The 27616-nt window shown below is 30.9% G+C and overlaps 1 protein-coding gene across 2 annotated transcripts; it reads left to right on the plus strand.

Annotated features, from left to right (window-relative positions):
* The first annotated feature begins 983 nt into the window (after positions 1–983).
* LOC134693314 (uncharacterized) lies at positions 984–20444 on the plus strand. Of its 2 annotated transcripts, none has more exons than XM_063554066.1 (10): positions 984–1093; positions 2767–2853; positions 3808–3880; positions 7602–7748; positions 8742–8894; positions 9064–9133; positions 11956–12038; positions 12419–12500; positions 19165–19253; positions 20224–20444. In XM_063554066.1, exons 2-10 carry the CDS (start codon positions 2803–2805, stop codon positions 20286–20288), a joined length of 813 nt encoding a protein of 270 aa, XP_063410136.1. In that variant the 5' UTR covers positions 984–1093; positions 2767–2802; the 3' UTR covers positions 20289–20444. The 2 variants fall into 2 exon arrangements, with proteins under 2 accessions (XP_063410136.1, XP_063410135.1); XM_063554065.1 differs by lacking the exon at positions 984–1093 and adding an exon at positions 1314–1437.
* The last annotated feature ends 7172 nt before the right edge of the window (positions 20445–27616 follow it).

Raw genomic sequence — 27616 nt, forward strand, 5'->3', positions numbered from 1 at the left:
CGGGCGATGAGGGACGAAGATCACGAGTTACAACGGACGCCAATGCAAGTTACGAGAGAAGCTGACTTAGGCTTTTTGGACAAGTGAGCTTATAAACAGATAAACTTTATAGAATCGTAAGACATTGTATTTAAGAAGAGGTTGAATGCTTTGCAATGAGACAACTATAAATCTGAGACCAAATGACGTAAATATAAGTAACAATAGGTCACAATACGACTATTTCAACTTCATTGAATGCAGTCATTGCAACATAGACATCTAAGACAGAAATAAGTTTTTAACCAACATTACGTATGGTCGAAATCATAAAAGGTCGATTGCTGTCAGGCAATTGTGACTCATGAATGATTTTCAGTGTCGATGAACATATTTAAATGTGTTACATTCTATATGGTTATCACCACGATGGGAACTGTTTGAATTGGTGTCTTAATCTAGTGTTATTTCTATTTTTTGTTCTATTTTTTTTTATCTCAGAAAAAGAAAAGTGTTTTGTTCATGTTCAACACACTATCTAGTTCAATAAAAGTATATGAGTGTTAAAGCAGTACAACGAATAATTGTCCACTGCAGACGCATTTATATAATTGATAATTTTAAATGTCTGTTGTTGGGCCATCGATCGGTTAACACTTTTCATTTATACACTTATGCATGAAATACTTGCTACTGGACATAAAACAAGGTCTTCCGTAATTATCATCACTATCTGATAGAAAAGCTGATGCCGCATATACGGTTTGAGTTTTCTCATTGCTGATCAGTTGCCTTTAATTGATAACATCAACATCATTTGAACTTTGGTGGATAGTTGTCGTATTATTGGCAATCGTACCACATCTATCCTTATTTTTAAATGTAATTAATTAAATGCGTTTTTCTTTTATTATTGATAGAAAATTGGATTAAAGGAACGCCTGACATGATTACATGTATTTGTAATTGAACCGGATCTTATATATATATAGATATTAGATAACATTTTTATATAAATGTATATTTAGGTAAATATAATGGGTAGTCCCAACTAAAGTAAATATATATAATGCTGCACTACCTGCATGTTAGAAAGCTTCAGAACTTTAATAAGGTAAGAAGTGCTAGTTTTTGCTATTTATTTACTTTTCTTCTGTTTTCTTTTTCAATATTAATTTGTTTGGGCACATGTATGAACTAATGAATTAAAGATATCGAAACAAGGAAGGAAAACCTAAACAATTCTTAACTATTTTTACCTGTTAACACTCCTTCAATTTCATCGAATCTTTTATTAATGATTTAAAACTGACTTCTCCGAAAACAATTAAATGCAAAAGATTGTCACATTTCATTTTTATACAATAGTTTTATAATGAAATATAAATAACAAGTAAGTTTATTACCGTTATATATTATATTGTCAATGTGTGGACTACAGGCTTTCCATATATTTCGGTAAGTAGTACTTATACAATATATATAAATATATGATTTTTTTATATGATGTAGTATGAGTGACAATGAGACAAACTCTCCATCCTAGTTACAATTTGAAAAATTTAAACCATAATAGGTTAAAGTACGGCCTTCAACATAAAGCCTTTGCTCACACTGAATAGCAAGCTATAAAGGGCCCCCAAAAGCTACTAGTGAAAAATAATAATAAATAATATCATATAATGAAACAAAGGAACACAAAAACTAGAATGATCTCCTGATTCAGCGTGCTATAATAGTCTCTGTCGACAAAAAAGAGAAAAAGGTTTGGAGAAGGCAATGTATAGTAAAACTGCAGAAATGTAAAAAAAAAAAAACCAACCACCACTAAAAACAACCCACCATCTAATATCACCAAAAATGTTGCTGCTTATTACAGGTAAAATGATTTCTGACTTTTCTTCAGAATTGTTAAAATAATATGTCACAGATCTGTTCGAGACTGTTATAACTCACCAAAGGTCTCAGGTTTATAATTTGGTTTGTCGGTTTCGCGTTTCCTCTACAAATCAAGTCTCCCAAATGGCGCTCGAATGGGAATAGTAAGAAGGCCAAATGTTCTTGTGAAATGGGCGCAGCGATTTCTACCCGTATCACGATAGTACATTTGCGCTTCAAATACTATGGACATTTGCGTTTTAAATTTTTGAAATATCAGTAGAAAATTGACCGAACAATTGCGCCTTATACCTTTACTCGTCAACCAGTAGTTGTAATGCGTTACTTAAATAAATTCAACTTGTTTTTGTCGTTAGCTAATTTACATTGACACTGTCTTAACCTAATAGAGTATAAAGATAAAGTTTAGGAAAAACATATATATATATATTACGATTTATCATGGAACAACAGTCGGTTAATTACATTAAAATTAAAAAGTTATATTGATGAATAAGCATCTCAGTCAAGAATGGAGAAATAGAGTACAGAATAATTATTTTAAATGAGAGCGAAATACCAATCAGTATAGCTTACAAGGGCAAAAATTATTCTTTCCTTGGGATTCAGATATCAAGCGAAAACCTGTGATACCTTATAAAGGTGCTATAAAATTACCTTTGAACACGAATGTGCTATGGAATAAGTATTTATATTTTAATCACCAAGAAACCATTGTAGAAGCGCAAATGTTTTATGAATTGAAGCGCAAGTGTCCAAATCAATGTAACGAGTTCTTGTGAAACATACAAGTAATGTTATTATTCTAAAATAATCATTCTGTCACCTTTGAAAAAAAAAGGAAAAATAATCAATTATAATGTTTATACCATTTATTGTTAATAACAGGAACAAAAGAAGCATATTTTCAGTTACTAAACAGAAATGACCCTGCAACTATCACTCTTCTTTGTCATCGTATGCTTCATATCATTGGTGAGTATATTTATGCGTTTTCTAGTAAAATCAACATTCCCTTACTTTGAAGCTAAAGTTGGCCTCGAACTCCATCCATATTTTATGGTTTGGCTCCAGGCTCTATATGATTTGTATTGTTGGCCCCTCAGCGCGATTATTCGATTTCAAATTATTAACTTCATCTTTTTAACTCATACAAGGCAGGTCCTGATTAGTACCCGGTGGTAATTGATGGAGTCAGTATTATTATTTTTTTCTTGTTAAAATCAATTCTCGGAAAATTCGAACTTTCTTCCATTTAAGTTCTCTTTAAAGCATATAGATTAGAAAAAAAGACCTGTTTGATTTGAACTATTAGTTTGATACGATTTCACGATTGTGAACTTAGACAAGAAAGGATACGATAATATTGGTATCAATTTCAAAATCAAGACAGAAAATCGAATGCCAACGAGAAAAAACATAAAAAAACCAAACCCATAAGTCTAGTAAAAAAGCGATATTCTTTTTTCTTGCTAGTTGTCAATCATGCTGCATATGTGCATGGTAGAATACAGCTGCAGGTTACTGCCAACAAAGGAAGAGTTAAATAACACAACATAATGCTTTAGTAATAAAACATGTAACTTAATATGTTTTTTTTAATAGCACTTTAAAATTAGAAATCAGGTCTTGTTATGCAAAACTATCCTAAAAGGAATTTAGAACAATAAAAGACTAAAACAGCAAAAATATTTTACTAATTATTTATAGGTGTCTTGTGTACTACTATTTGTCTGTTTGTCTTTGTTTTTTTTATCCATGACGTTTTCAGTTTATTTTCGATTTATGAGTTTGACTGTCCATCTTTCGCCCCTCCTTTACAAGTGTTTTGATGTATCGTAATTTTACTCCATTCTTACATTTATACTGAAACATTAGTTAATCTCATAACTTTAAATATTTTAATAAAGTATTATACTTTTTTTGCAGTTGTGTTTTGCGTCATCATTGCGTAGGGACGAGTCAGATTATGGATGTTTTGTGTTTGTTGAATGTCCCCCAGGTAATACATTATTGTTCTTTACTTTTATTACTTGCTTCAAATACAGACACTAGACGTTCTGTCAATAGTAATAAAATATTGGCAATGGGAAGAAAATAGTGTCCATATATATAACGAGTATATGGACACTATTTTCTTCCCATTGCTAATATTTTATAATTATTGGCAGAACGTCTAGTGCTTTTTCTTGATATATCGTCCAAACCATGCAGATTTAAGATTTTTGACGCCATGCTTGCGGTAACCATGGTGAATCGTCTTTTATAAATAGGTCACAAATCGGAATTATTACTGACTGCGTCATTCAAAAATACACACTTTTTGTAAAATTGTCGCAATGACCAGAGTTCCTAATATTCTTACAATACATTTCACACCAAGCGATCTTCTTGACATATCAATCCTCAATGAAGTTCCTTTATATATAACATTTTTACTTTATAACACTTGCGCACTACTAGAATAGTTCACTCATTGGACTAATTTTCTTTGCATCAGTAAACATGATATCTACATGAAAATTAAAAAAAAGTTATAATGAGTTTTCTTATCAAAAATATGTGTGCATGTTAAAAATACTATTGTGGTAAAAATACCCCCCCCCCCAAAAAAAAAAAACAACAAAAAAACCAAACACCATGATATATATACAATGAAGCAAACAAAGAAAAGAGTATATAAATATTACGGCAGTAAGCGTCTGACTAGTGAAATAATATTCAGCATATCTGTTACGCATTTTTGTCATTCTATTTTCAAATTTTCAAAATCTAGTCAAGAATTGTTGTCTGTTAATCAAAACCAACCCATTTCACACGGTATTTCCAGTTACCACTGATGCTCGAGATTCATTCGTAATATTCTTTCGATTGAAAATACAGTATTGTCGCTATAGTTATTTTGCGTAGCATGTTGTCCTGTGATTGGGAAAGATATCATATGTGTAATTCGGCCATACGTGAATACGTTACTGTTTATTCATATGAACTCCCGTCATATTTTCGTCTCAACCTAACGTGTATTTCGGAAAGTGTTTATGAAAAACAGTGCGGACCAATCCAAATTCTGTTCAATTATCGTCCAATGTCTGTTACAAGAACAGGTTTTTATAAATATACTAGGTCACCTACATAGCAATTTGGATTGTCCTTGTTTTATATGTTGTTTTTTTGACATCATAGCTTTACGGATTTCAATTGATTCTTTGGCAATTTTTCTAGCTATTTCAAATTCTTCAAGTAATAACATTAACGGTACCAATTTTCCTGCACCAGATGAGCATTTCGACAATACATGTCTCTTCAGTGATGCTTGTGGCCAAAATATTTGAAATCCAAAGCTTATATAAAAGAATAAGAGCTATAATCCAAAAGGTCCAAAAAGTATAGCCAAATCCGTGAAAGGAATCAGAGCTTTGCATGAGGGAGATACATTCCTTAATTTTTAATAATTTAGATGGTAACATATTCCAGATCTGTTTTGTTTGAAAATTTAGAATCAATCGAATTTTCGGATGTCGACCATACACTAAAATAATCACGGTGAATAGTCTGTTGTATCTACAGACGTGTGCTGTATGAAATTCGAATTGAATAAATCAGACAGATAATGTTAAGCCAATTATTATACTCATCTTAATATTTTGATACCATGTCTGTTACTGACCGAACTTTTATTTCGCTTTGACTATTGCACTATCATGAGTGGTAGTTCGTCGGTTGTAATTTAAATAGATTGCAAGTTTCTCTCACAAAATACCTTGTGAATCATGACGACACGTACAGTACAATTTCTATTAACGCTTTAAGAACTGTTGATAATCTTATATGTAATAAGGGAATAAATTCAACGTATTTTGTAAGTAAGTAAAAAAAGACAAGCACATATTGATATTTGGACAGTCTAACGGCAATCGGTCCCATAATGTTAGTACTGACTGTTTCAAAAGACATTGCCTTTATTTGTGCTAGATAACTGAGCTCGGTCACGATTTGTAGGTTGTTAATACTCCGAACAAAGTGCACACGACTGTAACCAGTTTTCAATGGAGCTATTCATTAATGATTGCAAATGAAGACTTTGAGTGATAAAGATACAATGTAGTTATACTTATTCCTTATTCTTTTTTCGTGGAATTACTAACTGAATAATTGCATTTAAGTATCCTTATCCACACTTTGATCTTTTATCAACGTGATATAAAATGTCATCATGAAAGAACTACAATGGTTTCAACACTAAATACTTTTCTATGCTTGTCCTTATCTGTATAGGTAATCTACCAGTCTCAAATTAGAATATGATATCTCTATAGTTATTTTCTGTCGTTGTGGATAAATTTTTAACATTAATATGAATGTCTCTGCTCTGTTTAACTGATTGATAGGCAATTTTACGAACAGGTGGTGAAAATGTTGGATTTAATGATTCTCTCGTATTTAAATGTATTGCAATTGATATGATGGTAATCAATATCATGGTAATTCAAACGACTTTACATCATTTCGTTTCAAAATATTTAAATCTTTATAATAATATGAGTATGTGTTAACAGGTTCATTTCCGAACAATTAATCCCCTTACATAAATATTACTCTCTTTGATTCTACGATTGCCACTTTCAACCTTTCAACTCTATAAGGTGCTTGTATCATTTCTTACTACTAAATAAATGTTAACAACTTTACAATAAATTGCACTCACCACATCATAACAATGAGCTGAAACATATAAACTACAGCAGGCGCTGACTTTCAAAGTCAAAACACCGACCTTTGCCAGATAAGAAATCAAAAACGGTGTGAACATAGCAAAAAAGTGTATAGGATATATAAAAAAGAATCATTTAAAGTTTTCCCATTTATATTTAAAAAATCAAACACTCATTCTGTATTTAGATGAAATAATAATGTTTTAATTGCAGCAACAATTCTGATATTATATAATCATAATCATGTAGAGAACTTAACATTATGATGAAAAATTTGATTGAATAAATCTTGCAGATTATACATTGACAGAAAACCAGAACAGTATTAAAATATGTCTGAATTATACTATTAATATAGATTATACCATGGTATTTTTCATATCAGACCGTTATCCAGCCCTAGGTCATGATATCAGCCTGAAAGGAATCTGATTTCAAAATTAGAGGTTATGTTTTTTATCATCAATTTCGAAAGAAAGTAATCATCAAGAATCATACAGACATGAACTTTTTAAAATTTTGAAAACTTTAATATATCATTTGTTTTCCAATTATTTCAATAATACCATTTTGTTTTCTATCTTAGTTAAATTTTTCACTAGAAATGTACCATTGAGGTTTATTTTCCGGTATTTTTAGAATGACGTCGAAATGCAATAATAACCGAATGCAGTTGATATAAACCGGGATCAGTTAATAATAAACGTCTTACCACACGGATAAGACAAATCCTAAAATTTAATGATTAAACATATGTACAAATAAGTTTTATAAAGGGATTCAATGATATCATTATTTGCTATTAGTATATAACATGTATAAAGCTCTTTATATATATAAGTAAGTGTAAATCAGAACACTAATGGGAGTATTCTCACGGGACGCATATTTTGATACAAAATGCTATAAATGTTAACAACTTTACCATAAATTACCCTCACCACATCATAACAATGAGCTGAAACATAAACTACAATATTTTTTAAATACTATGTTATTAAAAATTTGCAGAAGAAGAAGTAAAACCATGTATCGAGTCTAATGGCTTTTACTGTACACGATGTTTACCTGGATATGTACAACCCACTTATGTTACATCTAATCAGCACAACAACACATGCTTCAAGCCTAAGAGTCTAACAGTTTGTGTTGCTGAAGGTGAGACATTTCTATCTAAGACTTCTTATGTTGTACTGTTATACCACTGTCCCAGGTTGGGGGAGGGTTGGGATCCAACTAACATGTTTAACCCCGCCACATTATTTATGCATGTGCCTGTCCCAAGTCAGGAGCCTGTAATTCAGTGGTTGTCCTTTGTTTATGTGTTACATATTTGTTTTTACATAAATAAGGCCGTTAGTTTTCTCGTTTGAATAGTTTTACATTGTCTTACCGGGGCCTTTTATATACCATGCGGTATGGGCTTTGCTCATTGTTGAAGGCCGTACGGTGACCTATAGTTGTTAATGTCAGTGTCATTTAGTTTTTTTGTAGATAGTTGTCTCATTGATAATCATACCAAATCCTCTTTTTTTATATACTCGCTGTTTTAAACCTTACAAAGAACTAATAACATAAGAAGAATTTGGAAAAACAAAATAGCGCAAATAATGATAAATGATGAACATAATATCTTGAAGGTTCAATTTAACATTTAGCATTTGACATTAAGATAACTGTTAGAAATCATACTTCGGAATTCATACTGAACAAACTAAAGAAGAGTAAAAGGTGAAAATTCTCAAATAAATGCAACAAGCGTTTATTTGAAGTTTCAACATTATCAATTGTGGAGGAAGAATTATTTTAATCGCACTGCAGCACCAAGGTTCATACCGAATTGGTGGCATGAACAATTCGTGTTGTTCAATCTTTGTCTTTTTGTGCAAGTTTATATTGCTATTGTCTATCCCATGATTATGAATGATAGTATTGCCTACTTGCCTTTTTCATACAGCTGTCGTATATGATCAAAATTAATCAACAATTGTTTATTTATCTGTACGCTTGTATTATGCCTCTGCTCAAGCGATAACATTGAAATTTATATAATCACCTTTTTGGAAAATGTTTATAAAAGGTGTTTTAGAAAATACATGACCTCAAGATAATAATTCCTTAATCTGTAAAATGTATATTTTCTTGTTGAAGATGTAACATACAGTCGAACAGAACAAAACACCTTTTGTGACAGTCTGGATGGATGCAAATGTAACACGAACAAATGTTATTATGGAGACCCATGTCTATGTAATCTACATACCCCAGGATGCCCAGTAAACACATCTCTTGATGAGAATGGCGGTAATATGACAAAAGTATTTAATCATAAAAGTAAACAGAGTAGTTGTGTATTTTTTATCCTTTATAATCACGATGTCTTGTTTTGAAAGTTTACATTTATATCATTTAAATAATATGTTAACAAATGTAAAAACGGCGCACTTTTAAAAATAGGCCGTTTTCATTTTAGTATGTCAACCATGTGACGCTGGGACAGCTAAGAATGATACAGGATGTGGACCTTGTAGAGCCGTTTTTCAGTAAGTTACTTTGGATAATGATACAATTTTTGTTCTTCGAACTTATTTCTAAGCCAAACACATACATTTACGTCCATAGATAATAAAGGTTATGAAAGTAACAATCAAAAGTCGGTATTTATGCATCCGTTTTCAATCGTGTATATATGTATTTGATACCGATTATGCGTGTTCCTCCAAAAATATTCAATTTCAGATGGAAACCGTTCATATGATCAATGATATTTCTCCGGATACACTTACTTGTATCACTGACGAGACATGTATTGTCGAAATGCGCATCTGGTGCAAGAAAATTGGTACCGTTGATTTTATTACTACCATTGGGTCGATGCCTCTGCTGGTGGACTATTAGTCCCCGAGGGTATCACCAGCCGAGTAGCCAGTAATTCGGTACTAGCATGAAAATACGGATGTTTTTGTGTTATTAAAATTTGCTGTTACAAAATATTAGAAATTATTATAAATTAAGGAATGTATCTCCCTCATGCAAAGCTCTGATTCCTTTCACGGATTTGGCTATACTTTTTGGACCTTTTGGATTATATCTCTTCATCTTTTATATAAGCTTTGAATTTCAAATATTATGACCACGAGCATCACTGAATAGACATGTATTGTCGAAATGCGCATCTGGTGCAAGAAAATTGGTACCGTTAATTTTATTACTACCACTGGTTCGATACCTCTGCTGGTTGACTATAAGTCCCCGAGGGTATCGCCAGCCGAGTAGCCAGTAATTCGGTACTAGCATTAAAATACGGATTTTTTGTGTTATTAAAATTTGCTGTTACAAAATATTAGAAATTATTATAAATTAAGGAATGTATCTCCCTCGTGCAAAGGTCTGATTCCTTTCACGGATTTGGCTATACTTTTTGGACCTTTTGGATTATAGCTCTTCATCTTTTATATAAGCTTTGGATTTCAAATATTTTGGCCACGAGCATCACTGAAGAGACATGTATTGTCGAAATGCGCATCTGGTGCAAGAAAATTGGTACCGTTAATTTTATTACTTGACAATCCCGGTTATTATGGGAGAAAGAATGAAAAACACTTATAATATGCATTTAGGCTGTGATTTTTGATTTGAGACACATGTTTGTTGAGCATTCATTTAAATGTTAAAGATGCGTTTAAAAATAGTATATGCGAGACAATTTGTTTCGTCCATACAATAATAAAAGCATAATTCACAACAGAAACTCAGTATATACCCACACGATACTTAACAAAAATGAAATCTTGAATAATATTACGTATTTGCCCTCACTGTAGTGGATACATTATGTTATATAAGTGTGCTCACACATATACGTAAATGTTATGTTGATGAGTCGGTTGAGTGCCCCATTAAACCGTTTTCCATTTTTTACATGAATATTATCAGCAACCAAAGCCGTGCTATAGAGTTGTTGTGAAACTAATCTCTTTAAGGGAGGTGTGAACCAGATGTTGATACTAAAACGTTCCAAAAATTTGTTGAAGTACATACAATCGTAGACGCATTCCTCTTGCAATTTGAAAAAAATAAAATACTTTTCTACACTTGTTCTATCCTGTTTCTGACTTTAGACAACTCAGAATTATTGTCAAACTCTGTTTTCTAAAAAAGAATACCAAAAGTAGTTACAATGTCTTGTTTAAAGAAGGGATAAATGATATTAGTCAACTATCAATCTGATATAAACTAAAATTCTCTTATATTGCTCTGATTCTTTTTTTTTTAATTGAAACGTTTTGAGGATTGTCTGTCCCTGCAAACAACCTGAATTTCTATGGAAACCAACTGAGCACTTCCTCTTTTCGACTTGTTCCTCTATACAAGAGACAACCTTTATACATGAGCCTTTTACATGTTTTATGAAGATTGAAAAAAGGTTGCATTAAATTTGCACTCCACTAGACGGATAATTTAAATATTTACTGAACCGTGTTATTTGTATTTAGCAAAATTTCACCAGCGCCTTCTGATAGAGAACATTTCTTGCAGTTAATAAGACACTCGAGAGTTTGTGATTCCTATTTGTAATTTCTTTGATGCCGGGTTGCTTATTAATTTAGCTTATTCTATTTGATCAAGGATTCCAAGGGGAAAATTTATTTCTTTTTAAATTTACAGTTTTGAAATATTTGTCTTGCATATGACATTGAATTTGTCCTCTTATATCACCCTATCGAATCACACTAATCACTAGAGTGTGTGTACTTGCATAATGAGAAACACGACGTTTGACATCTATGTAGACATCTGTTTACCTACCCCTAACCCTCACTCTTCCGGAGCACCTATGATAATCCCCGGTTTGTTAGGGTTCGTGTATATCAGTCTCTAGTTGTCTTTTTTGTGTTTTGTAGGTTTTTCTTCTTCTTTTTTTCCATGGCGTTATCATCCAGTTGCTTTATGGTTTCCGTCGTGTTAAGATTTTCATCATCGTTTTGGTATACATCGTCTCTATTAAAACGAATTATTCCCTAATGGTTTTTAAACAGAGTATTTGTATAGATTTTGTCTTCTGATTTTTATACAATTACTCTATTGAAATGCACATTTGTATTGAATAAGTTAATTGGCTTAGAGTGAATAAGAAACAAAACCTGTAAATGTATCCACATTTTTAACAAAATCCAAACCTAAAAGTTATTTTTTTTTAAATTTATTTCTGTGAATCTTTTCCAGCAAACACATATTGCATGGTTACTTCTAACAAAATTCCTTTAAGGTGTTTCAATTTGAAACTGGTTCTTAAAGATAAAAAAAAATGTTTTTTTTCTGTATTTAGAATACAATTTGTTTATCATTTGTTTTATAATTGTAGAAAATCTCACAGTATACACGTTAATGTTATTACAATGACACCCGAGAAGCGCCTATCAATGTCAACAATGGAAACAACAAAAAGTAAATTAACACTTTTATTATAAATATAAGTCTACATGATACAAAATTGAATGCGAATAGTTATCTTAAATTTGGAATTATACACACAAGTAGCACAAAATGTGTCACAGCATCAATTTAAAGCGCATTATAATAACATTTGCATTAAAATTCATTATGTTTACAACATATGTGCACAAAAACGTATTACAATGAAATTTGAAAATGCTTGTATCGTAAAATAAATTATGAATTGCTACTTGAACTTTCTTTAATTAAACTTTTGCATATTTGTTTTAAAAATTTGTATTAATAATTTTTTGAAAACAGTTTTCATTGAGGTTTGTTATTTATAATCATGTTGGTCGTATTGATATAAATGCTTTTTATTGTATTTGTAGTTTCTTCAATGGAAGAAGGTAAAAGGGATATAACCTCTAAAACAAATGCCATTTGTATGGAACGAACTACATTTGTGGTTTTGTAAGTGTTACACAATGTAAATGCAAGAAATAAACGTATTTGTACAGCTGCAAAATTGTATTATATACCGGCAGATAAAGCAAAAATATTTAAATGAATGTTAAAATCCTATCCATTAAAGACCTGAAAGTTTTAGTGGGGTACAGAATCATTTATTGAAACATAAAATTACATTTTTATCGGAAATTCCTCGAACTTATTTGAACGGAACGTTACTATCTACTTATATTTTATTTCTTGAACTAGGATTTGTTCTGTAAGAAAATTTGTATTTAGTTTTGATGTTATATTTGTTATTCGCATCTGATTTTGTCAAGTGTCTTACAGTTAGAAGGTGTAAGTCTTATTTTTCTGTTGTATTCGCGTGTTTAGGTAAAGATAATTAGTCATCCAGTTCATGTATTAGATTTTAGTTTGAATCAACGAAATTTATACGATATGTTTGGTTTAGAGTTTGATTCAGAAGAAATACAGACATAGCTAGATAAAACAATTGATTATCTAATTACTACTACAATTTGATTTTAATTAGTATTGTAAATATTCATTGTTATTAATAAATACATGTCAGTCTAACAAATTTAATCTTGAATTCTATCATAATTCTATTTTATTTATGAGAAATCTTTTTAGAAATTCAAAAGTGTCGTCACTTTGAGCGTTGCTTGCTTTGGCTAACTCGGCGGTGTATTTTTATCTGCTGGTTAAGATTGTTTTATGTAATGTATTCATTTTTATTATGCAGTTAGTCACCACTTTGGTTTTATCATGTATATCTAATATATAGTCATTTTATAAAATTTACTGCTTGCAAAAGTATGAGTTATTCTAAATAATAAGGATTTTCTTACCCAAGACAGAAAACCCTAGTCGTATAGGGCACAACTTTTGGAACTTTTGGTCCTCAGTGCTCTTCAACTTTGTAATTGTTTTGGCTTTCGACCTTTTTTAATCTGAGCGTCACTGATCAGTCTTGTGTGGACGAACTGCACGTCTGACGTATTTATTTTAAACTGGTACCTTTTGTTAGCTATTTTTCGTGTGTTTTTCTGTCCTATATGTTCTCCCATTTATTTGTATTGTAGGCCTGTCATGTAAGGTTGTCGTTTTAATGTTATATTTAACATTGCCATAAACGCGAGAGGTTTGGCAAGCCACAAAACCAGGTTCAATCCACCATTTTTTTTTTAAATGTCTTGTACCAAGTCCGGAAAATGACCATTGTTATATAACAGTTCGTTTCTGTGTGTGTTACCTTGTAATGTTGTGTTTCTGTTGTGTCGTAGTTCTCTTCAAATATTTGATGCGTTTCCCTCAGTTTTACAATTTACAATTCGTAAAATGTTAGATGAACTGAAAAGTGTTAATGCAATGTTGTTTATTTTCATTGTCATTCCTGTATCGTCTCTATCAGACTAACTATAGTATTGTGTTTAAGTCAAACCTGGTCACCTGGAAGCATATCTAGCAGTTTCGAGTAAAAGATTGAAACAATTGTATTACACCGCTGTTCGATTAAACTAATACAGACCCGGGTCTTAAACAAAAACCGCTAAAGAAATCAACTTAAAAAAGGAAAAACAGAAAAACTGAACTGCTACAAACACAAACGCCAACATACATATCAACGGATAATTTGACGGAAACTGCCATATTACTGACTTTGTAAAATACGTCAAAGAAAAACCCGATAGATATATTCTAGGTAAAAATGTTAAATACAAGAATGTACTTTTTTGAAGTTTTTTTTCTCAATTAATTCAATATTTTACATCAACAATATATAAGTATTCTACCATTCGATGGAAACTTTAAGAGTTTTTCATCCCTCTTACTGTCAACTACTTTTACTTATTTAATATTTATCTTGTTTATGGGACAATACATGTAATTCTTTAATCATTTGCGTTATTGTAAACTATTGAATATAGTTGTTCGGCAGACTTGTATTCCCTGTTTTACACTTCGTAAAATCATGTTACTTTCCGCATCTACTGTAGCAACTTATGCAAATCACATGTCCGTCCCAATGTTAAATATTTATGTACAATACATATGAAAAGAATATTTCTGATCCCAAAAAGGTGAAAATGAGATTCAAAACTTTAGAAATTGAGAATTACATGTTTAAATATCTTTCTAGATGTTATTAAATTGAAAACTGAGCTGCAAACTTAAAAAATCATATTTTGTACACAAACGTCCGTCGAACTTTAGCTCAGTGTGTGTGTCAATTGGCCCAGTTTACACATCAATAACCTGCAAATAAATTGTGTAACTCCCCAACCGCTAAACTGACATAGTTTAAATAAAAGTCATCAGGACTTTAAATCAGTGTTTAAGTTAATTTGCTCAGTCTACAAATGAGTAAACTATAGAGATTTTTTTTTATCCTAAACAATATATCGTCATTGTGCAATGTAAATGTAAAGATCTGGCTTAAAGACAAATCCTTCTATTCAGATCTACCAGTAATATCTTCTTTATATCTTATATTTACTTTAGGTTAGGTAAAAGCTTCAAAATAAGCAAATAAAAAAATGGGGTCACCGACCTCGTTTGCGATTTAGAACGCCGTCTTTTTCATGGAATTTGGAAATCGGGACCTCTAGTCAATAGCAGTGTAATATTTTTTTTAAAAGTTGGTTTCCCATAAAACTTGTTTGTTCTGCTAACCAAGTTGATAATACAAACTATTTTAATAATATTACCTATTTCTGAGGGGAAAATAATAGCGATAAGTTGCTATAATAATTTTCCCGCCTTTATTTATTGTGAAATAACTATAAAAGAATGATGTTTAAAAAAAATTGACCAATAATTTCTCGATGAGTATTCAACAGAATATGCGTTGTTTATTTCTAGATAAAATCATGAGATAAAACGATGGGGTCACCGGAATGGAAAAGAGATATTTCTACAAAAGGGTTAACAATTTGAAACTTGTTTGTTCTGCTAACCAAGTTGATAATACAAACTATTTTAATAATATTACCTATTGCTGAGGGGAAAATAATAGCGATAAGTTGCTATAATAATTTTCCCGCCTTTATTTATTGTGAAATAACTATAAAAGAATGATGTTTAAAAAAAATTGACCAATAATTTCTCGATGAGTATTCAACAGAATATGCGTTGTTTATTTCTAGATAAAATCATGAGATAAAACGATGGGGTCACCGGAATGGAAAAGAGATATTTCTACAAAAGGGTTAACAATTTGAAATGGCGGGAATACATTGCGCCAATTCTAATATAACGTCGAAAGCCGTTCTGCCGGTTTTGGGCGTTCTTCCTATACAAATTACGGACAACACAGTTCCGGTATTTGCTGTTATGTTGTTTGTTTGTTTTCAACTACTATTAATGCATATTAATTTACACGTGATAGTACTAGTTTTCAGTCAGTTTCACAGACACGAAATATAAATGCGGTGGTTGGAAAATAATGCGTTGAACAAATGTACACGCGAATGAATTATGCTTCTATTCAACTTATTTATAGTGCTTATGTGTTGAACAGAAATTCTTCTTAAAATAGTGAATACATTTGTTATATCATTTCATAGTTCAGTCAAAGTATATATGAAACACAAGACAGACCTTTGCTTTCGATATCATGAATTCTAATTTCGCGGTTAAGAATGTTGTTCCTTTTTATTTTGATGATAATAACTTAAAATCAATATAAATCTAAGACCCCTAACAATAAAGATCGTGGAGCCGATATTGCAAATATGACTCGGAAAGATCGGACTTAAAAATACCACTTCCAAATGTAGTTTTAAAAAGATTGATTTTTTTTATGAACCGGGTTCCGTTCAATATCGTAGCGGCTACGTAGTATAGATGTTGATCTTATGAACGAGTAGCTAGGCTAGCTTCAATCAATATCTATGTAGCAGCTAGGCTAGCTACATGTTAAATAGTCATAAATCTACGTAGCCCTATGTAGCCGCTACGATATTGAACGCAACCTTGATCTTTGTTTAAGTTTAAACGCTTAGATAAATCGATCTACAATTCAAAATGTTTTATGTAGATATAAAAATAAATCTGCGCATGGTCACTTTAATATATTCTTATAAGTAACTGATTTCAGAGTTTCATCCGTATACTCAAATGATTTGACAGAACATGAAGATAAAAAAAATGTATACGTCGTTTATTTGCGTCATTTATCTGAAAGATAAAGATATGATAGCAAATAATACAAAAATCCACAAGAGACCAATTGACACAGGAACTATTTATAATAGGTCACCGTACGGCCTTCAACAAAGGGCAAATTTCATAATGCATATAAAGCTATAAAAGGTCCAGAAATGACAAATGAAAAACAATTCAAACGAGAAAATAACGGCTTGATTTAGGAATAAAAAATAAATAAATAAAAAACAAATATGTAACACTTTAATGACAACTACTTAATTACAAGCTCCTGACCTTGGACGGGACCCGTTTCAGTGCTCGACTGATACCGTTACTTATTCGTTCCGTATTCGCTAAATAAACGTGTGTTAATCGGTGCACATTTTAAAAACTATCATTTCAATTGTATTTATTCATTATCATTTTTTTTTTATTATTTTCTGTAAATGCCTCATCTTCAAACGAAATGACCGTTATAAGTAAAATTATTCTGACATTTCTTTGTTTTTAAAAGGACTTATGACATATTAATCAAAAAATAATTAATAAATGCAGAAGCACATCTAATGAACCAAATATTTCCTTATTCTATTTACTTCGAGTTTTTTTTTTAACGAAATGACCGATTATTTTAGGATTGCAATGTATACTAAATTAAAATCACAAGTTCTAAAAAGATCGTAAATGAGAGATGCTTTTAAAAGATCGATTCAATTACGTGCAAGTGTTAACGGGGTCTATTTAACATACTACTGTTTTCATCATTCATCCATAGGCATCTATTATATCAAAATATTCCGTCATATTGCTAGAAACTCAGTCTAAGTATACTCATACAGTTGTCATATCGTGATTATGAATGGAACCTAGTCCGACTTTTTTTTCTCAAATCAACTATTGATTGTTTATGCCCCACCTACGATAGACTAGTAGAGGGGCATTATGTTTTCTGGTCTGTGCGTCCGTTCGTTCGTCCGTCCGTCCGTCTGTCCCGCTTCAGGTTAAAGTTTTTGGTCAAGGTAGTTTTTGAAGTTCTTGTTGCTTATGATATGATCTTTCTAATTTTAAGACCAAATTTTACTTTTGATCCTAATTGCAAGGCCCACTGAACATAGAAAATGAAAGTACAAGTTTCAGGTTAAAGTTTTTGGTCAAGGTAGTTTTTTTTTATGAAGCTGAAGTCCAATCAACTTGAAACCTAGTAAACATGAAGCTTATGACATGATCTTTCTAATTTTAATGCCAAATTAGATTATTTTACCCAATATTAATGTCCATTGAACATGGAAAATGATAGTGTGAGTTGGGCATCCGTGTACTTTGGACACATTCTTTTTTCATATGCATTCCTCTTTAATTTTTCCTTCCGACAACTTTTAAACACAGGCAGGATTATGTTGGTTTTTTTATATAAAAATTGCGCACCTAGTACATAAATATAAAATTTGGCAAATTGGATCATACTCGGGAGTGGTCAAAACAAAAAGCTACAATGTTAGAAGCGTAAATGTTAACTTCTCTAGATGGACTTTATTTTAAACGTATGCATCGTTGGGTTACTGATTTGTTGGTGCTTATCAGAAATCTGAATATTATATTTGTGTAAAAATGTAATCGCCTTACACAATCAAAATATGTATGTGCAATTTGCCATATCCATATAGGTACGTAAGGTTTCTAATTCTATAGATACATTGAATGTTGATGAAATGATTGATGATTTTCGTATTTTCTTAATGATTTGTGGAAATGTAAATACAATTTAAAACCTAGGCTACCAAAGAAATTGTCTCTATAGAACAGAAAAATCCATACACGTAGCAAATTATGGAAATTATTTTTATATTATAATATGATTGGCCAATCCCGAAATCCCGTACTTAAAAATATCGAAATCCCGAGGTCCCGAATTTAAATAAAGTAAAGTTAAAAAGGATTCCCGGATCCCGAGCTTAAAACACCCGATCCCGGAGTCCCGATAAAGGTCCTATTCCCCTCCATCTTGTTGTCGAGTATCCAAATTTTTGTTTCGTTTCTTGACAGTTGTTAGTTTGCTGTATATATATAGTTGACTCTCTTTTTATTCATATATTTCATCATTAAATTTGCTGTTTTGTTGTTTGTTTCAGATACACTTAATTCACATAATTAATTTATATATCCAATTCTGGAACATGTCTATTGTATAAAAACAATTTTCATTTTCTTCTCGGAAAAACTACTCAAAACGTTTTCACTCTCTCAATCGGCTCAAAGAGGAATAACTCTCATTAACGTTTCGAGTTCGCGGAAACCACGACGACATAAAACGCTGACGGCATAGTACTGTTGCGCTGGTATATGCGCATAAACAATAGAGGGATTTGTCTTTAAGTTACTAAAATCAAGGACCAAAAAGATTAACATGTTACAGATGATATAGTTTACTCGTTTACAAATGAATTTGCTATAATTGTATTTGTTTTTGATTATTTATGATCTTACATTATCATTTTACTTTCACATGTTTCAGAGCAATATGTTTTGCAATTCTGGTGATATTTGTAATAATAATTACCATCGTTTTATGTTGGCTACGGAAACAATGTTGCTTTGCAAAAGGTTTGTATGATTTATAATTTTTTGCAATATTACATGGTAAATACTGACATTTGGAAAGAAGAGCAACCGAAAAGCTTGGTAGTTTTCTGGTACAGAGAAAGTTTCCCCGCTAACAACAACCAAATATAACGATTGCTACATAATGAACAACCTACGCGTCTTTGATTTTGTTAAAGAAGAAAAAGCCGTAAGATTGACCAAATACCATATAACCTTTGTTAACAGTTCTTAAATTTGTTCTTAAATTTAATCCTAAGAAACTCTCTAAGAAAACATACATATTATATACACTAATAAGGAAAAGGTCCTTAAAACTAAAAAATAACTTACTACAGGGTGAGTTAAAAAAAACACGGAAGTCCATAAAACCATAAACTTGAAGACAAATAAAGGCAACAGTAGTTCGAAATTCATAAATCGATTGAGAAACAAAAACCCAAATTAAGGTTACAAACTAAAACTTAGGGGAACACATCAAATATAAGAGGGTACCTACAACACAACAGAAACACAAATATTAAAATGTTACACACACAAGAACGAATTATACTACAAAAATTGCCATTTTCCTGACTGAACAAAGTGGTGGGTTGAACCTGGTTTTGTGGCATGCCAAACCGCCTGCTTTTATGGCAATGTTTAATATAACATTACAATGTCAACATTACATGACAGGATTACAATACAAATAAATTGTAGAACATATAGGACAGACATAGAGAAACACACGAATAATAGCCAACAAAAGGTACCCGACGCTCGTTTCGTCCACACAATACTAATCAGTAACGCTCATTTGAAAAAAGTTCGGAAGCCAAAACAAGTACAAAGTTGAAGAGCATTAAGGATCAAAAGGTCCAAAAACTTGTGCCTAATACTGTTATTTATTGAAGATACAACCTAATGACTTCAAATAATGTCCAACCAAATGATAAAACTTTGTGTTACATAGAACTTGTTGTAATTTTAGATAGCACAGTTATATCAAATGGAAATTTACCGGCAAACGGAGAGGAAACAATGTCTCTGACATAAACAAAACTTGACAGTTACTTAGGTTGGACATATGTTTCAAACACGTATTATGCGTGCATTTGGAAATAGGAAAGATTGAAGTGCATTACGATGCTGTTTCTTTTATAGACACGATGGTGCCTTCATCTTATTAAACCTCATTAAAATGAATTACTATATAAGAGTGTTCTTGCATGTATTTGTGATGTAATGCTGTCATTTTAGCAGTACTTGATATTATGCAAAATTTAGGATAACATTTTAAGAAATCGTACAATTACATCATCATTTCGTCAAAAAGTATTACGTAGCTTAAGTTGTTTTCTGTGTTTAAAGTATATATGTCGTATACAAGTTGCGATAACATGTACAAAAATATTGTACATGTTATAACTTGTATAATGCAAAAATACAAGTTATAACATGTACAAAAGTTCCTCATACATGTTATAACCTGTACAAAATATTGATTAAATATGGTTTTAACTTGTACAAAATTTAAAATTAATCTTAATGAAGTAAAATATACATTTAACTTTACCAATGCATAAAGAACAACAATAAATAGACCAGAACGTGTTTTATTTAGAGGACAATCATCACAAAGTTTCAGAAATATATGTTTCATTACTTATGATGGCAAAATGTGTTTTCATGTAGATGTATGTTTTATGCATTCCATCATGGCTTAAATAAGCGTGACACTATTTACTAAAAGCTTGAATTTCCTCAATGACAATTACATTAGATACTAGTAACTAAATTCTTCCAAAAAGTTTAAGAACAATGCCTAATAATTTTCGGTATTACTTCTCCCTCTCGTTTTATAGCATGCAAAGACTAAAACAATTTTTCATATGTTTACGCTATAAAAGCAAGAGAAAGCTAAAATAGTTTTCATTGGACATCGCTTCAATGTCAATATCTTTTGATCTACTCGTCAACAATTTTTGCCTTCATCATGACTTAAGTAAATTTATAACTCAATATTTTTTTTTATAAACTTTAAGATCATTGCATGATGAAAATGTAATTTTGATGTTTTAAATATGTATCCTCTACTTTGAAAGCATGTGTTTGTGGCCTTTGGATGTTGTCTGCTCCATGGGCGGGTTGTTGTTTTTTGGACACATACTCCATTTCCATTCCAAATTCTATTTGTCGACACATCTATCCTGGCTATCCTCCTATGTACTTAAGTGCCAATTAGAATGAAAGTATTTTCCTGTTGCCTTCAAAGTGGACACTCACAATTATAATTCATCAACTAAAGATATGTCCATAGATAGTCATAAGAGGATCATAAGACATGTCCTTAGATATATCTTATGACAGGTCTTAGGATTGCTTCGTAATACAAACCCTGGACATTAACTATATCAAAGAAGAACAAAACACAATAGCATGAAGGAATAATATAAGAGTTATGAAAATATTATTGCGGTTAATTACATCTTTTGCAATAATAGGAACATATCCTTATTTTTTAATTTTGTACAAGTAAAAACCATTTTTAAGCAATATTTTGTTACTTTTGTATATGTTATAACTTGTATTTTTGCATTATACAAGTTATAACATGAACAATATTTGTGTACATGTTATAACCTGTACAAAATCACAATTTTTACACGCTAATATATCAAAATATCACAAACAGATAATTTGGAAGAACCGGGAAACGTATCATATTTCCCAAAGTAGTTTTGATTCATTTCTTTTAATATGAAATAAAAATTATCTCGTTTTGGTAGAATGTATATTAAATACCTTGTCTTTGTCGTAAACTAAAACAATTTAACTTTTCCAACATCAAAGTACGGAGCAGTAACGGTGAAAACGATGCTAACAAATATATCGGACCATTGTTTTTTTTAGCTTAAAATTATTATACATTCTATAGTTTCTATGCTTTGGATTTCAAATATTTTGGCCATGAGCATCACTGAAGAGACATGTATTGTCGAAATGCGCATCTGGTGCAACAAAATTGGTACCGTTGATTTTATTCTACTCACTCGACTAAAATATGTAATGTAATCAGCCATAACAGTAAATGAGTGATAAGGCTTGCATAAACTTAAGTTTGAAAGGAGGTTGCAAATAAAAGACTAGATTTTCAACATCATAACCAATAAAGTAAGCTTATATGGACAATAAACAATACACAACATAAGAAACATAGAAACCACAAAAAATCTATTATAAAAAAAGAAGGAACTACCACAGAGGGAATAATAAATTTATTGCTTACATTTAACAAATTTTTTGGTTCAGATAATTGACATATATTATTTGTTCATTTACCAGTATGTTTTCACTCGAAAACGTTTAACATTTGCTAGGTAACCCTTATGTGCATCACCAACTCTGAAAAAAAATCATCTCTTACAGATGTCAATTATTTTGCATAATTAAGATATATAAACAGAATATCAATAAACAATGATAAAACTAATACAGACTTAATTACATATAAGAATTCATTAATCACAAAATTGCAATTGAATAAATTAACATTTTAATTATCACATACTAATACTCCCAACAATTGATATATTCTTTTATAACAATGTACAATAAAACAAAATTCAATACTTAGTAGATGTGAATGCATATGTTTACTAATATATACTAATGCAAGTGGATGCTCATCTCTGACATCCCTAAAACTGTCCAATGCAAACATATACTTTCTCCTATGTAGACGTGTATGGGCACCTTTGACATCCACAAAACTGAACCATAAAAGTTTGTAGTTGCTAGGGCAGTATGCGTAAATTTCATATTTTCGGGAACGAAATTCATGAAGGTGACACACATATTGCCATGTAAACAAACAAAATCCAACAACATAGTGTTTCTCGAAATAAGAACACAAAGAATAAGCAATAAGTCAATCAATAAATTTTGATTTTCAACAAAGGTATTTACAGTAGTTTCTTCATACGAAGCACCTCGCAAATACAATACTTTCTCAATTTTACACTAAAAGCAGCTGACGACAATAATAAATTGGAAAGATCCTAAGAAAACTACAATCAATTCGTTTTGAATTAGCATAAGAAACAAAACGTAGGCTAATGATATTCAGTGTTTAAGTACTTAAATTGTTTATCAAACACAAACAATAACATATTTAATCTCATGGTATTTGTCGCTATTTTACAGAAATTTATTAATACATTTACGATTCCTTTTTTCCGAGAAATGTATTAATTGATTATGCATTTTAATATATACATGATATATACACTGAGCAGATCAATAGCGACTTAAATTTCTTCTTTTTTAAAAATTCTTCCAGCTCGAATGTTCTACTTTTGCAACATGGCTAAAATTAGTATAACATGTATAAATAAATAAATAGAGGAAAACAAATTATACAAATAGGACTATATATTATAATATAAATTTTATGTTTTTCTATTCTATAAAGAAATAATTTCAATTGGTTATAAAAGGTACCATTATATATTATGATATAAATTTCATGTTTTGCTATTCTATAAAGAAATAATCTCAATGGGTTATAAAAGGTACTTACAATAATGATGATAAAATAAATTGTCTTGTCCTAACAAAATTCAATTATTAGACGTTTTATTCATGTTCTAAGAATGTAATTTTCTGCGTCGTTAACATAATATGGCCAAAAGTAAGTAGAAACTCATAAATTTCATTGACCACTGTACTCATAATTCAAACTTTTGATTCAACACTCTTGATTTGGGGTTAACAATTTAGACTTTTCCAAGATGAAATCGAGATTCTAAGATGAATCCGGTCTTAAAACAAAGTCAAAATAGGGTTATTTGTTATTGGGAGGGAGTTGGTACATACATTGTTATACAAACCGATTCAATAAAGTTCAGAGAAATAGTGTGACTATATAAAAAGAAGATGTGGTATGATTGTCAATGAGATAAATCTCATGGCTTAACTAACTATAAAAATGATTGAAGCGTCATAATTGGTTTTGAGTATAAGTATTTTCGAAGCAACACGATCATAATTAATTTTGAAATTCATACCAATCATAAATTCTCTTTAAATTAACAGGAATAACAAGCTAGAGGCTCTAAAGAGCCTGTGTCGCTCACCTTGGTATATGTGAATTAAACATTTAAGGAAGCAGACAGTTCATGGCAAAATTGTGTTTAGGTGATTGTGATGTGTTTGTACATCTTACTTTACTAAACATTCTTGCTGCTTACAATTATCTTTATTTATAATAAACTTGTCCGTGTAGTTTCGGTGGAAAAAGTTAGTAAAAATTTACAAATTTTAAGAAAATTGTTCAAAATTGATAATAAAGGACAATAACGTCTTAGGGGGTCAATTGACCATTTTGGTCATTGTGACTTAGTTTTGAGTCTTAAATTGCTGTACATTATTGCTGTTTACAGTTTATCTTTATCTATAATAATATTCAAGATAATAACCCAAAACAACAAAATTTCCTTTATATTACCAATTTAGGGGCAGCAACGTTAACCTAACAACGAGTTGTCCGATTCATCTGAAAATTTCAGGGCAGATAGATCTTGACCAGATAAACAATTTTACTCAATGTCAGATTTGCTCTAAATACTTTTGTTTTTGAGTTATAAGCCAAAAACTGCATTTTACCCCATATGTTCTTTTTTTAGCCATGGCGGCCATCTTTTTTGATGAAATGGGAATTAAAACACAAACTTTATTCTAGATACCCTAGGAATCAATCAGATGAAGTTTGGTTTGAATTGGTTCAGTAGTTTCAGAGAAGAAGATTTTTGTAAAAGTTAACGTCGGACGACGGACGACAGACGACGGACGACGACGGACGACGGACGCCGGACGCCAAGTGATGGGAAAAGCTCACTTGGCCTTTTAGGCCAGGTGAGCTAAAAATGAGAGCAAATGTCACTATTAAATCAAGTAAAGGATCCAAGAAAGCATACCAAAATTAATCAATTTAATGACCTCCTAAAGAGTCAACCGAATGCATCAACGACCATTCGAATCCTCACTAAGTCTAAATGTCAGAGTCAGAAAAAGGGAACAATCAGTAAAATAAAAATAAGACGACGTCGTTGGTGTCTAAAATGAGGGCATAATAATTGCACTTATTTTGACAGTTTTTTCACCTACGTTTATTTATGATCTAAATTAAAATTTTCGTTCTGCAGTTAGTTTGTAGATGCACTATTGTTTACCACATGATTTCACCAATCTGATTTTGAATTCATATATTCTCTTAGAAAATTGGTTTAAAACCGTTTTATAAAGATGACTTTTTGTGGACGTTGCATGCCGACGTTTTCGTAAATAAACTCTTTCCAGTAAAGAGTTCATCTGTTGATTTCAGTCGTTTCTCCTCATAACTCCTGACTCAGATTTTCCATACAAATCACATCTGTTTTCAAAATTCAATGTAGTGAAAAGATGCACGTTATAAACGTTTCTATTGAGATAATAGTGTTGTGAAAGTTTAATAAACGTCATAATGTTACATTTGGAGATTGCTAAGCTAGTGTAATGTCGTTACAGGTAAAAGCGACAGTTGCCGAATTAGCGTTAGTAAACTTGTGGTGAGCGAATAACATATTTTTCTAATACTTGTTTTTAATGCAAACTTTCAAAAATAACTGCTATTTACGTATTATTATAATGCTTAATCGGAGTAAAAACACGGTTTTACAATTAAACTTTGTTTCATACTTTAAATAAAGATGTAGTGGACCAATCAGAATCAAAATGCATATTATTTCAGATTTTTTTGTCATAAATGATTGAAATATTTAAGAAATTTGAAAAGACAAAATTGATATGGAATATACATAGTTCTTGTAAAATCATGTTTGTATCCCTCACTCATTTTGTCAAAATTTTGGCTAAAAAGACTTGATTTGTCGTAAAATTGGAAAACTTGATTACTCAAACTATATTCATTGTAAATGCACAATTTCTTCACACATTTGTGTTTAGTTACAATATTTTTTAAGTTCATTGATATTTTCCACTTGTATCGCATGTTTTGGAAATATTCAAAAAAAGAAATTTCAACGAGACTGAAACGTCACAAGAATACATCCTTAATGAACGAGATTTGTAAAAAAACTGTTATCATATTTACAGCATCGATACATTTTAAAGTAAAATTAAAGATTTTTCCACAGTTTCATTCGGCCATTAAATCATTGTCACTCACATTCGGCGGGTGTAAATATTAATTGACATTTGTGAAGAAATCAAATCGCGAAAACTCAGCTTTTCCCTATAAATCACTTTTCACAATCGAAATAGACACTGTCTTTAGATTGTGTACTAGAACTACTTGAACTATCATTATCAACATTACTATCAGCAAGTCTGATTTGGTTGTCATCAGAAAATTCCGTTTCCACCACTTTTGGTTTAAAGCTATCATTGCGTTCTATATTTGCATTCAAATCATTATCTGCTGCACAACCATCAATACTATTTTGGTCGGCAATTGGTTTCCCATAATCTTGAAAACATAAAGGCAAGCAAATGCGTTATTCGGGGTGTAATATAAATACATACATACCGTAAGTGCCTACAGATACTTAAACACAATATTATGAGTTCTTAACATCATACAGTATATAAAATGTAGTGCTAAATTTCATTGTAAAGCAAATTCCAATTAGATAATATTTGTAGAACTACTACATATTTGTCATGTAAATGGTCGCTTGGATCGTTACGAAAACCGATACCTCAGATTACCTAAATTGTACCCATACTTGAATTCACATTGAATTTCTTATACATTGAATAACAAATATTTTTTTTTATATTCTGTGAGTATTTTGAACAATTTGACATTTGTCCAAACTAACTATTCCCTTTTTTTTTTAAATGGATGCTTATTTTTTATTTGCTCCTGCTCCCTTTTTTTTTTAAAGATGGCGTTTTGTGGATGTTGCGAGGCGACGTTTTCGTACATTTAACTCTTTCAAGTGAACACTTAATATGTTGATATTTACTGTGAACGTTTTTTGCAAGTGCCTACAGATACCAACACACAACAATATGAGATCTTAGATATTTTTAACATCATACAGTATATCAAATTTATTAAAAAAAATCCTGGAAAAATAAAGATGTGAAAAATAAATGCACAAAATAACTATTGATAATATCTCTAAGTGTTGCGACACTTACACAGTTGCACTTTTAGGATTAAATGAAACCTCGCAATACTTTCAAAATTTATAGTATTGGTTGAAATACCTTTAAATGTTTTCTAAATAATTGGTGTTGAATTTATATTGCTATAGTTAAAATCCAAATTCTGAAGAGTTTGGTAGATATCTATTGGCTTATGCGATGGAATCTTT

Source organism: Mytilus trossulus, chromosome 12 (genome assembly GCF_036588685.1).
Source record: "Mytilus trossulus isolate FHL-02 chromosome 12, PNRI_Mtr1.1.1.hap1, whole genome shotgun sequence".
Classification (NCBI taxonomy): Eukaryota; Metazoa; Mollusca; class Bivalvia; order Mytilida; family Mytilidae; genus Mytilus; species Mytilus trossulus.

What these genes read in the sequence shown, in the direction of transcription:
- LOC134693314 (XM_063554066.1), top strand. Translation starts at nt 2,803, where the DNA reads ATGACCCTGCAACTATCACTCTTCTTTGTCATCGTATGCTTCATATCA. An exon ending in GTTTGTTGAATGTCCCCCAG is followed by an intron (nt 3,881 to 7,601) that starts GTAATACATTAT and finishes AAAAATTTGCAG; the next exon opens with AAGAAGAAGTAAAACCATGT. An exon ending in CGAACTACATTTGTGGTTTT is followed by an intron (nt 12,501 to 19,164) that starts GTAAGTGTTACA and finishes CACATGTTTCAG; the next exon opens with AGCAATATGTTTTGCAATTC.